This window comes from Pieris brassicae, chromosome 7 (assembly GCF_905147105.1).
Source record: "Pieris brassicae chromosome 7, ilPieBrab1.1, whole genome shotgun sequence".
Lineage (NCBI taxonomy): Eukaryota > Metazoa > Arthropoda > Insecta > Lepidoptera > Pieridae > Pieris > Pieris brassicae.
The window spans coordinates 6,615,362-6,628,730 of record NC_059671.1 but is presented as its reverse complement, the minus strand read 5'-3'; the positions used below and the strand labels follow the sequence as shown (position 1 = coordinate 6,628,730).

At 33.6% G+C, this 13,369-nt stretch overlaps 1 protein-coding gene across 6 annotated transcripts in view; it reads right to left on the bottom strand.

The window, feature by feature from the left end:
* LOC123712031 (tolloid-like protein 2) overlaps nucleotides 1-13,369 on the bottom strand; it is a 54,309-nt gene that overhangs the window by 6,110 nt on the left and 34,830 nt on the right. For 4 of the 6 annotated variants that reach the window (XM_045664941.1, XM_045664943.1, XM_045664946.1 and 1 more), the window contains 9 exons: nucleotides 4,510-4,684; nucleotides 4,178-4,204; nucleotides 3,443-3,654; nucleotides 2,657-2,864; nucleotides 2,103-2,311; nucleotides 1,403-1,538; nucleotides 1,181-1,276; nucleotides 682-893; nucleotides 222-450 (listed from right to left, as the gene is read on the bottom strand). In XM_045664941.1, coding sequence (XP_045520897.1) covers nucleotides 222-450; nucleotides 682-893; nucleotides 1,181-1,276; nucleotides 1,403-1,538; nucleotides 2,103-2,311; nucleotides 2,657-2,864; nucleotides 3,443-3,654; nucleotides 4,178-4,204; nucleotides 4,510-4,684 — 1,504 coding nt within the window. Of the gene's footprint in view, nucleotides 1-221; nucleotides 451-681; nucleotides 894-1,180; nucleotides 1,277-1,402; nucleotides 1,539-2,102; nucleotides 2,312-2,656; nucleotides 2,865-3,442; nucleotides 3,655-4,177; nucleotides 4,205-4,509; nucleotides 4,685-11,711; nucleotides 11,784-13,369 lie in introns of all 6 variants that reach the window. The other 2 variants (XM_045664940.1, XM_045664942.1) reach the window with 1 other exon arrangement.

Sequence of the window (13,369 nt, the reverse complement as noted above, 5' to 3'; positions counted from 1 at the left end):
TATTTGTTTTATGCTTATTGCTTTATTTTATCATTTTAATTTGATAATTGTATCGTACTAAGTATATTTCCTGGATATAAAACAATTAAGTATATCGTTGATCTTGGCAGCTACGAACAAATTATGTGAAACAGTCAAACATAAAAATGAATAAAATGAGATAGTACTAGAGGTACGGGCATTTTCTAATTTCATACTGATTATGGTTCTTTTAAACGTACCCATATAACCCAGCAGTAGCATTCCAAGCATCAGCTCTAACTTTAAAGTGATCGAAGACAACAGTCACTTGTTCATTAGGTGTTGCAACGAGCGTATACGTGCAATTGGTGTGAGAGGGATAGTTAGATGGATAACGTGGGGAATTAAACTCTCCTCTCTTTTTAGCTTCCGAACGATATGTAAACGCGCACTCTCCACCTGGCGCGGCAGTGCCCGGAACTCGGTATTCTAAACAGATTAATTATTTGACAATATAAAATACGATTTACTAAAGTCATACTAATGCATACCGATTCGGATGACACATCCAAAATTAAATTAGTTAATGTTTCCTCATTTACATTACTGGTAAGATTTTACACGCCATCTGTCCATACCAATCCGAAATAATAATAAGGTATCCTGGGTTCAACGCTATGTGCGGTACAACAACCCTTTAGCTACGGAAGTAATATTTACCCGTTTCAAAGGTATATTTAGCCTTAAAGCCACGGCCCTGCAGCTCTCCAGAGCTAAAGACCAGGACCAGCCGGGGGCCATCAGAAAGGAGGGGTGGTGGGAAGGAAGGTATTATGTCCCCATCTCCACAAAGCTCTGCGTCATGCTTGTCATAGGAATCAGTTGCTTCCTGGCCTCGAAGGTAAACCTTCAGGTATCCATCAGAGCAAGTGCTAGAAGGAATGGTAATTTTTTTCATCCACATTTTAATCATAACGCATTGTAACACGTTAACCAGAACTCTAAACTAGAAGTTAATCAACACATTTATACATTTATTTTGAATTTGAGTAATAACGAGAAAACAAAATGCCTGTGCTTGAACATACTTTAAATAAAGTATTTTCTTCTTTGTGTAGGCCGTCCTACAACCATACCATAACCATACAAGTCACGACAACTCTTCAAAAATAATTTAGACGTCAAACAATAGTTTACACTAGATTTTTCAATTACTTACTCAGGGTTTGAGATGTTTTTAGGTATAGAAAAGTTCTGAAACTCCAACCGCACTCGCTCGAGATTCTGTGAGTCTTGCATACCATATATAAAATATCTGAAAATTTTGTATCATTATTAATTCTGTCTGTTTCAGACAATAGGGTTTACAGAAAAGTTTTATGTATAAATTAAATAACTAAGTATAAAATAGTAATATCTAGTATATAATGAAATTCCTTACCTACAAACAACTTTTTGTATATAAGGGAATGGATAATTTGGATGGTACACAAACCCAGACGATTCCTTTTTACTAAGAATTTTTTGATCACACTCCGAGCCTCTAATGTGCTCAGCGTCGTGTTTACTTATAAAATCTGAAATTTGAGAAAATATTTATATCCTATATTCATACAAAAAAAATATGTTATATATTGCACTAATTTAGTCATCCATAGTTCAAAAATAAATTGTTATCAAAATCGTCCAGCTGGGATGTATGATGTACACAAGTAAGGAATAATTTCAATAGACATCTAAAGACGTTTAAAAGAAAAAAGACTCCTTGGCGCTCTAATCTTTTTAGGCCTGAGCTTTCTGTATATATTCCTTGAAAAAAATTTTCTTATAGCAAAATAGGTAATCGTCCTTCCGTGCCTGACACACACCGTTTGACTTTTTGGGTCCAAGACATGCCAGATTCCTCACGATGTTTTAGCCGTACGAGCTAGTGTTAAATGTGCATATAAACTGAAAGTCCATTGGTGCACCCAGGGTTCACTCAAACCAACGTCCTCATAACACTCAGATCAAGTTCGTATAAATACACAGTTTATCTTATATAACAGTTTATTTTTTAATATTTCAAGAATATTAAGTAAACATAATATTACTAATAATATTTCGACAACTCCTAACTGTCGATAATTATGATACTTTACCTAATTTAACAAAACTTTCGGAAAACTCAAAGATGCCCTTAAACCCGCGGTTCTGTGTGTTGGCTGCACGTGGCAGCGTAAAGAAGGTGACCAGGAGACGTTCGTCGCTGGAGTACAGCACTAGGTTGCGTTGCTGTCCGCAATAAGTGCCTATGATTGCTGATGTGTTGTCGGGACCGTCGTATACGCGCACCCAATCGAATGGGCAGCTATAAGGTTAATTTAAGCAATTTTAAAACAGTTGTATATGTAATTTGAAATTAAAATGGTTATTGAGTTTTGGTGTACTAGGTTTCAGTCTCAATCTTTCTTAGAAAATTTACCAAAAATTTTTACCATAGTTAACAGTTTACGGGAGCGTTTATAATATATCCTTTTTGTTGTCTGTACTTTTTACTTATCTTGCTTTGATGTTGTATTGTTATAATACTTTTGATGGTTGTTGTTAATATTGGGTACAACTAAAAGCGTTCATACGGTAACACATTTTTTAATGTACTACATAAGATGCACTATAGTCTATGACTTAATTAGCAGATCACTCTTCAACTCACTGGGGCCCGCCGAAAAACAGATCGAAGTCTCGAAACTCGAGCCGTATTCGCTGCCCCGGTTGTCCGACGAACTGGTAGTTGCATGTGATGTCCTTCGGGTATATCCCGGGATAGGTGGGAGACACCAGCAGCCCCGTTTTGCGTTTGCCCACGTCGATCACGTACGAGCATAACGTGTTCGGTATGGGCGTTCCCACTTCGAATTCCGCTGGAACCATGAAAATGTAGAAAACGTTAAGAAAACGTAACCTAACATATTTCTGACCCATTATTATGGCGGATATTATAATAACTGTACCGATTCAGCACATATCTCATACATTATTAAATATAAATAATCCTACACTTATACATACAAAGGTTCTTTTAAATTATTATAATTTAATATTTTAAACGTATTTCTGTACGTGTCGATCAAACTTTAAAAAAATTACCGGCGTAAAATCAAAATGGGTATAATAATTAAAAATAATTATTTATTTATTGCAAGCATATGGTACAAAACTAATATCGTGTTACAGTTCGCATATTCTACCACACATAATGGCGTGCAAACTTGTCTTAATATGATTTTTAAATTTTTTATTATGTGTCATATCAATAAGTGAATTCTTAAATTATGTGTATCATACATATTTATTATTATTCGTTATCAAATTAATATTTATTATAATGTTTCACGCAAAACTTTTTACGTTTTAACTTATTCTTTACTTATGTAGATTAATATAACAATGAAATATGTAATTTAAAAAAACTGAAATAAATCATGTATGTAGGACATACTTGCGTTGATGAACCGGTAGATCCCGTAGAACAGAGTAGATGGCGTGTATGTATGGTCGGTGAAGAATGCGAGAGCGACTGCGCGGTGTAGTGATACTCGGCGTCGCGGAGGAATAGGGCCGCAGTAACGTCCTCCGAAGGCCGAGTTGACAAGCTCGCCTGTCTCCAAAGAGGACATCTCTGAGTATATGTCCATGTACTCGTGCATGCATCTGGAATATATGAAATATGTAACTTGGGTTATTATTCTTGGCGTTGTGATCGCCACTAGCAATTTGAACCTATAAAAAGTTGCATCATGAATGTTTTAACCGATTTTGACGGAAGCCACTCGACCAACTTAAAGGTCCTTACGGCCCTGTTTAAGCGTCAGTAATATAAAAGATTATAAGTAGCAGTTGGTATGTTAAAATAACATTTAGCCGAAATACGAAAAGATAATAACGAAATATAAATGTTAAATCAATAAACAAATAAAGCCCTTCCTTAAAACAATTACTGTCTATAAAAAATCTCAATTGCATATTTTGAACGATTAGGCAATGGAAAATTTTAAATTCGATGATTGAATAACTGAAACAAAACCGTAGAGATAAATTGAATATTTCTGAATTAATCAATCAAACTGTAACTGGGTTAAGTTCCCAAAAATAGTGCGCTCCAATTCCTCTCTATAGCCTGCGAGAAGTATATTTATCCCATTCTATAAGGGAAGTAATGAAAGAGAAAACTTACGCTGGTAATTCTCCCAACGCCGCGCCACTGAAAGCAAACAAATTTATTATAATCATAATGATGTTGCAAAAACTTTTCAAGTGATTTATGATAGGATTTACATACAATGTGCATTTTTACGAGTTTTTAAGTTTAATACGCCATATATCTATTATATAGGCATATAGAAGTAGCAAAAATATTACCACGAAATTTTATAAGTAACGTTTTTTTAATAGTACTGTATTAAACCTAAGTTGTGTTATTTTTTATGTTATATAAACGAATTACCTATGCCTTCGACTCCTGTATCACGACTTGAATGTATTTTTAATAAAACTATTGAAACATACTCTGGCGGCTTCCCTCTCAGGTCGAAAGTCCGAAACTCGACGAGCACTCGCTGACCTGGTGCTGCTAGAAATGTGTAGAGACACTGCCGACTCTGGTTGTATGGATTGTAGAGTTCTGGAGCTGTGAATGTCCCGTTGCTGGCGCCCCCCCGGCTCACGAAGGTACGATCGCACTCTGACAGAGAATAGAACCGAAATTTATATTTATGAGTGTTTTATTAAATTTTATTAAAAAAAATAATGAGCCCTTTGTTATTTTTCTCAAAATCTGAAAAATCCAACTCAATAGAATGAAACCTGTACCATTTCTGATAAAATATAATGGATTATATTTATCAAAGTTAACACCGTAATCAATAATAATAATGGGTTACAGAGTTTTCTTATGTAATATAAAATGTTCTCTTAAACGCCCAATAAAGCCGGTATTGGATAATCAAGAAAAATCAAGTTATCTTTGACCGATCTCCCCAACCTTTTTCCTTTCAATAAAACTTTCTAAGGCTTGAAAAGATCCTTCAAGATTATGGAAACCATGTTAGAGCCATTAGTCTATTATGATAGCTTTTCTGAATCTCCATTCTTTTGATATCTAACTCATTAGCATTTTAATTATGCAAGAAATGAAATCGTAATGGGTTTCGCAATGGTTAATTAAAATCTAAAAGGGCTCTATATGACAGAGAAATTTTACTGACGCTATATCTAATGCAAATCCAATAATTCAATGGAACAGACAATATATGTTGACAGATTGAATGCGTAAAATAAATACCACGTTTTATAAAATATACATATATTTTTTACAGAATACGGGGCGAACGGGCAGCAGGCTCATCTGAAGTTAAACTATCGGCGCCCATGGACACTCTCAATGCCAGAGGGCTCGCGAGAATGTTGTCAGGCCCTTAAGAATTGCTACGCTCATTTTTTGAAGGATCTTAATTATTGATTCGGAATTACATCGTCGGGCAGTTGCTTTGACATAGCGGTGATGTGCGGCAAGAAATACCTTAGATATACCTTCGTTGTTTCATAGTCGATTGCTTTTATAAATATTATAAGTTAGTCTTTAAAAATTTCAGTTTGAGTTGATATTTTATCTACACTGTACATAGATGTTCAAGTTATTTAAAAAAATAAGTGTTGACTTGTTTTTAATTTAAATTCAGCCAGCAAGAGATCTCCAAAACGTCGAGTTATAATTCTATGTTAAGTACCTACACACGAAATGGACGACATTAATTTAATTAGTATGTGATCTTCTGAACGGTTCAACGCTTCAACCCATAAACGAATCACAATAAGAGAACGGAGAAAAGCGAAAAATCTACGATGATACCACAATTACAAAACTCGGTACAGACAATGAAAATTTAATACAGACATTGCAATTCACGTGAAATATACCTAATCTGTAAGGGTTTATTGCTGACTTTTAAGTAGCACTGCTGATCATTACAGAAATTGTTATGCTTAATTCTAGGGTGTGACATAATACCTCAAACGCGATACTTATTTTAGTCTCAGTTTTATAAATGAAATTCGGTTTGTACTAGCAATACATAGCATGTATTACATAGCAGAATTACGGAGCAATCATTATTAAAATTGTTTACTGATATTACGAGGAAAGTTATGTATATTAAAAAACATCAATGGCCCCTGCAACCTTTTTAGGTCTGGGCCTCAGATTTCTGTATCTCTTTCATGATCATTTGTTAATCTTATAGGCAAGCTGGCAATCGGCCTTCTGTGCCTGACGCACGCCGTCGACTTTTTGGGTCTAAGGCAAGCCGGTTTCCTTACGATGTTTTAATTCACCGTTCGAGCTAATGTTAACTGCGCACATAGAAAGAAAGTTCATTGGTGGACAGCCGGGGAGAGAACCTACGACCTCAGGGATGAGAGTCGCACGCTGAAGCGATTTGGCCAACACTGCTCTATAAATAATAGACATAGTTATATATTAGTAATATTTATTATTATTATTGTCATGTATTTGGATAATGGTGTAAAAATTACTCAAGTCAGCTATGGCTCAATACAATGTGAATAACATTAGACGAAAACCAGTTTTTTTAAGAGAAAAAAGTATACCTATATCAGGAAATATTACCGATATTGCTTAGCGTAGAATGGATAAGTTTTTGATGTCTTTGCAGTAGCAATGACGTTTGTGATGGTAGTAACCATCACAAACCAAAACTGGTTAAGTTAGGCTCGTTAATTAGTTGCTACTTTGACTCCGAACAGTTTTCAGACACAAAAGCTATTAAGTATGATAACTCTTTAATCTCAACCTACTTTCAAAACTTTTAAAATGCCTAATACTTACACTGTTATCTATCTATATTCTATATTTATTATCTATGGATCGCCTTGATATAAATAAGTATTCGATGGATAAAGCTTCGAAAAACATTCAAACTAGAGCACTTAATAAAACTGTGTTCTAGATTACACGAACGTAAAAAATGTATGCACATTCCCGCGTGACCACAAATCTCTACAAACAAGAATTGTTATATGGCATTTAAGATAAACCTCCGTTGATTCATTGAAATATTAATTTCAATTGCGATGGAATTTTTAAACGCGACTCTCGACTGTTTCGAAATGAAAACGAGTATAATACTCTCAACTTCAATGCGGAAATTCCGTTCCACTCGCTGTTATGAATGGAGATCTACATAAGTTAGGAAATTCATTAAGGTTAAAATTTATGAACGAAAATGAGTAAATCTATAATCAAGTGTATTAATAAAATTGAATCGAGATGTACTTAGTTTACTGTACTATATATATCGGCATTCGAAAATTTTAATTTGTTTTACGCTCCCATCTCTTAGCCGGCTTAGGTATCTCTGCACTGCCTGAATCATCACTAGACTGGAGAGCATATAATTAGATATTTGCTCTCCTCCACATCAGACCCACAGGAGTGAATACCTAATCTTAGTTTCTCCAAAACCTTCTTATGAAAAATTCTGTCTAACTATATGCCTGAAACGTGCCTTACTTGTATTTTTTTATGTTATTACACAATATATTAGGTACAGGTACATATGAAATTGGCGTTTTGTATGGGAGGAACAAAAAGTCGAATATTTTTAAATATAATATATTTAATTAATCAAAGTATGAACCATTGATTTCTATGCACTTTTGCCATCTCATAGGTAGTTCATTGATCCCTTTACTAAAAAAACCAGTCGGACGGGAATCAATAAATTCTGTGAAGGCGATTTGGACTGCCCCATCAGAGTTAAATTTTTTCTCTTGCAAGAAGTTGTCCAAATTTCGAAAAAAATGGTAATCTTTTGGAGCAAGGTCCGGGGAGTACGGAGGATGTCTTAGACATTCCAATTGAAGCTCTTCTAATTTGGTAGCCGTTTGTTGTGCAGTGTGTGATCTAGCGTTGTCGTGAAGTAGCAGTGGTGTGGAGCGATTGACCAGCCTAGGTTGTTTAGCCGCTAGCTTTTCTATCATGGTTTGCAATTGCTGACAATAGACTTCAGCCGTAATAGTCTGGCCAGATTTGAGAAAACTGCAATGAACAATACCGGCACTAGTCCACCAAACGCTTACAAGTCACTTTTTTGGGGTTAATTTTCGCTTGGGGCAGGATTTGGCTGGCTGGCCAAGATCCAACCATTGCGCTGAGCGCTTCCGATTATCGTAAAGAAATCATTTTTCATCACAGGTAATGATTCGGTTTAAAATACCTTCATTATTGTGCCGGTTCAGTAATGTAACGCAGCAGTCGACGCGCGTTTGCCGGTTTGCTTCAGTCAATTCGTGAGCTACCCACCTTTTAACGTTTTTAATCTTCCCAATTTGCTTCAAGTGAATTAAAACAGTTTAATCACTAACACCGCAGCCTGCAGCTAACTCGGACGTGGTTTGCGGTGGATCCGCTTCCACAATAGCCATCAATACTTAATTAACAACTTGGGTCTCAGGCCGTCCACGGGGCTTGTTCTGCAGGTCAAAATTTCCAGAACGAAAACGTTGGAACCAGAAACGAACTGTGTTTTCTTTTGCAACATGACCGCCATACACATCATTCACCCTTCGAGTCGTTTCCGCAGCACTAGAGCCACGGCGGAACTCGTACTCATAAATAAAGCTATACTTTAAGTTTTCCATTTTGTAAAATGAGTGACACAAACAGAAAAAAACATAAGAAAAAAACAAATGAATGACGGTCATCAAAGCACAAATACATGAGTAAATAGCTGTACAAATTTGAATTTGGAATTCCTTACCAAAGAGGAGAACATCGTGGTTAAAGTGGCCAGTACGAAATACGCCAATTTCATATGTAAGGACCTAATATAACCAATAATTGTCCGTTATATTTTTAAGCTGAAATATTGAAAAAGTTAATGATAAACAAGTTAATTCTATTTTTCGAGCTTATCGTCGATATCACAATAAATGAATTCTTTCACATAATAAAATAAATAATGAATAAACATGTAAACATAAAATGTAAATTCCCCTGTGTTTAGTGATATTTATTGTACAGACGTCAACCTACAAAAAAGATCTCAGCTCTTTTGTTTACAGGTCGCTTACTTTGTGAGAATGAGAAAAAATGGCTCAGTGCAGACAAAATGTAGATGCTTTGAGACTTTGTGTTGTAACCGACACATTCATAACTCGTGACTTGCCAAACTGTGAAATGAATAAGCTATTTTATTTTTTGATTCTTTTCTCTAACTCTTATTCATTAAACCCTAATTTGTAATTAAATATTAAAATTTGTAAGAAGTATACCTAGTCTAGCCATAAATACTAAAACAAAGTAAAAAAAATCTAATGTAAATAACATTTATTACTTTTACAGTGTATTAATAAATAAAAAATAATAAATGCTTATTCGAAGTGGCATCCATTGACTGCAATATATTTCTTTAAATGTTAAGGCCAGATATCAATAGAAGCACGTACTTTTTCCATGGGAAAAGTTTTCTCTGCCACTCGTACGAATTGTGTTAGGGACTCCAAATTATCATGGCGTTTAGAGCAAGACCAACTCTCTATAACTGACCATAAATCATAATCCAGCGGATTAAGATTAGGACTAGACGACTTGACTAGACTAGTTTTGCAGTCTTCAGCTCTGATGAAGTCCGAAACGTTCGTTTCCAACCAAGACTGCGTAGACTGAGCTTTATGATCTGGCGCCAAGTCTTGCTCAAAGCACCATTCTTGGTTATTGAACATGGTGTTGTTAAGGGGCTTCACTAACTTCTCAAGAATGGTATTTTGTGCACTATTTGTACACTTGTGCCTTTTAATTGGCTATTCTGTTTCTATATGAGTTTTTTAAATAAATAAAATGCAATAATCGTTGTTACATTAACTGTCAAGTTTTGTATATGTTTGTTAAAGAAGTTCATGACGTTTCATCTTAATGTGCCTTCACCGAATTGTCGATAGATAAATAATGCCAGTAGTTTAAAAGTGGGACAGGCACTGAGTAAAGCTGTGTCTGATTATTTGAGAGGAACACGGAAAAAGTATATATATTCGGAATAGACCTTTGGAGGAATTCCGTGCTCCCGTGTCGCTTTAGCTCCCATCAAATTCATTAAGCATACAACTTATTTGCGGTGCATACTTTCACCTCCATCCTATATTCACAGAATTATCGACTGTTAATTTGTAATTTCAAATAATGAAATTTATAATTATGTAAATAATTATAAGTTTTCAATAATAATACATAGCTTTAATCCGTTCAAAAAGTGTTTTTCTTAAATAATTAAATTATTTTACGTTGTCTTTAAAAAGTAGTACTTTTTTATAAATATTTTGGCATAATTAAAGGCTTCTTATTTTATCTTATTATTACGTAAAAAAAAATATTACATGGTAGCCGACAACTTTAATTTTTCCGTCCGTTACCTCGCCATTATAACTTTTCCGTCCGACCACGAGCAGATTAAGCGTTCATTAGGCTAGGGATTTATTCACCAAGTATATTTTTGCACAAAATTTGCAGTACTTGGTGCTTCATAGAAAAGTTGTAGATAAGTCTATGTTTTTCTGGACTTATTAATATGTATCACTGACATGTATTATATACATTTAACAGATCTTAAAATTTTATTAGTTTCTTACTAACCTGCACTTTACTTCAATTTCGTTTAAGTCCCGGCGTCGCACGACGCGATTGTTTTGGACACTAAACATAGCCTAGGCTATTGGTGAAAGAATTTTAAAAATAGATCTCATCCAAGTATTTATTATGAAACTTTATAAGAATTATTAATATAATCATAAATAATTTAGATGAAGTTTCCGCACTGTGACAAAGTACGTAACTAGAGCGGCTTCGTTAAGCTACGTAAAACTTTGAAACTCCATCGTTAATGTCCATTTATTAATTTACATTACGGAAACATGTCGCTTATTAGTTTATAATTAATTTTATTGGGCTGGGATGAATGACAGTTTGTTTCGTTCGGAATTAAAAAAGTAATAATGTATTTTACAATGTTAAAGAGGTAAGTAACAATTCAGACCTACGAAAAAATGTGTTAAAACAATCTATGGACATTTAGAGTTAGGTGCTATGTTACCCATTTTTAGGTACGTGAACTGAATTATTTATAATAAGATGGCCGATCTATTTCAATTATCTGGTATCTCACTAATTTTTATATCAAAAAGTGATTTAGCAGAGGTGTATTGATTAGCACGAATAACACATAGGTATAGTTTCTTTAATTTACTTTTAAGGTTCTTACCTAGTTTGGAAACCAGTCTCATAACACTTTCTCAACTGTAATGTTATTTCTTGTTGTAAATGTTATATGAATCCAAACAACTCCTCTAAACGCTCTTCATAGAATATGTTTATACTAAAATTATATATCAATAATTATATATCTATTATAAATCTATTTATACTTTTAATTAATTTATTGCATATAAGAAAACGGATTGAAGTAATCAGAATATACTATTTATTACACTTAAAAGCGCATCTTTCATTGCTTCGTAGTTGAGCAAGAAGTATTGGGATGAGCACGAATTTGGAAGCCAATATTTTTGTTAGTCAACTGTTCCAAAAAAATAATAATAATAATTCTCGCCGTTTCATGTATTGTTTAAAAGATTTGTCTCATCAATTAAATTAAAGCTCTGATACTACTATTAAATCAACCTTATAAATGCGCACGTACTTGGAAAATTAGTAGGCGTTGGGTCGGCTAGCAAGGCCTCGGCGATAGACTCCGTAGCCTCCCCCGCGTGCACTGCACAGAAAAATCATATTAAAATTAAACCCCAGTATAGTCGAAAATAATATTGAAGCGAATATTTACATAGAAGTAATTTTAATAAATTTTAAGGTTTGAAGGCGTTATGATGAGTTTACTCGTTAAAATGTGTAGAAATTCAATTTATTGATTTGATATTAAATTCTTTAAATTTATCTAATTCGTATGTATTTTATATTAAAATTATACGTATACTAAGCTTTAAATTTAATAAAACCAATAAAAATATATAGATTTACCTAGCTAAGAAGAATTGTGATTCAGTAATTATTACCTACTTTAGGTACTTTACTTACATTACAAAATAGTTTCTATCTGTCGAATAACGGTCCCGTTTTAGAAAACATTTGCCAAACGTTTCTATTATGGCATATTTCAAATTTCTCAAATATCTATTTAGCCTTCAAAATTCTTGGCTATTAATTAAAATATCACGCCATATTCCCCTTTAAGTTCCAGTCAAAGTTTGAGCTAAGAAACTTCAACCTGCATTTAATATATTTCATCTTAACAAGGCTGATGTAACGATCTAACATAAAATTATAGCTATAAAGTACTTTTATAAATACTGTAAAGGTAAATTAATATTTATTTTCATTGTCATTTGTTTTGGTTTAAATAGGTATTAATTTATATAGTGAATAAAAATACCACACTAACACCAAGACCAAAAATAGCATGTAGGCCAGAGAAGCCTATTAATTACTAGTATGGAGAAAAAATATCGGGAGGATACAGACATCTAAGAGTTCTAGTGCCACTAGTTTTTATAAGTACTACTTGTTTAGTGCTTTTCTTTTAAATAACAAATTAAACCAAAGGTTGACCCAGTGCATTAAATTTAGAAATATGATTTGTTTTTTGCCAAAAGGCTGATCATTTATTGAAATCGTTTGCGTAACTTTAACACTAACATTTGACTGGATTTGGACAGGTTGGATTTTATTAGACATTCCTAAAAAAATAAAAATAATGATTTGAAGTTTCAAAGTATACGATTTGCGTTTTTAAACACTGTTTGCACTTAATTAAAAGTAATTTCTACTGTTTAAATATTGATGAAAAATAGTTTGAGGTTTCATTAATTTTCAGACGGTCCAAGCAAATATGTATAAAACCGAGTCTACAGAGGACTTAAATTTTACAATGATAGCGGATTAAATAGTAACATTATTCAAATTATAGTTTAATAAAACACCATAATTGATTAATAGATGGAAATGTGGAAACTTTTTAGAGTCAATGCTTCCTCGGTACAAATTAGTTTCCATAATATTAGATTTAGGTTTTATTTGTTTCTTGCTTTATTTCTTAAAAATTGCAAATCATCTCCACGATAACTTTTTAGTCTCCCGTAAATATCCGTCTAATTAAGTATTTATTATTAAAGTACCATTAAGACCAAAAATTAACCAAGACGGCAAATATCTATCTAAATTTAATAATAAAGTTCCGAGACTGCAACTGTCTCGAGAAAGTAGGTTATAGCTTAGACACTTGAGTGCTATATAGTGTTTAAATGATATATGAACTATTTCTAAACGGTTGAAACATCGTCGAAT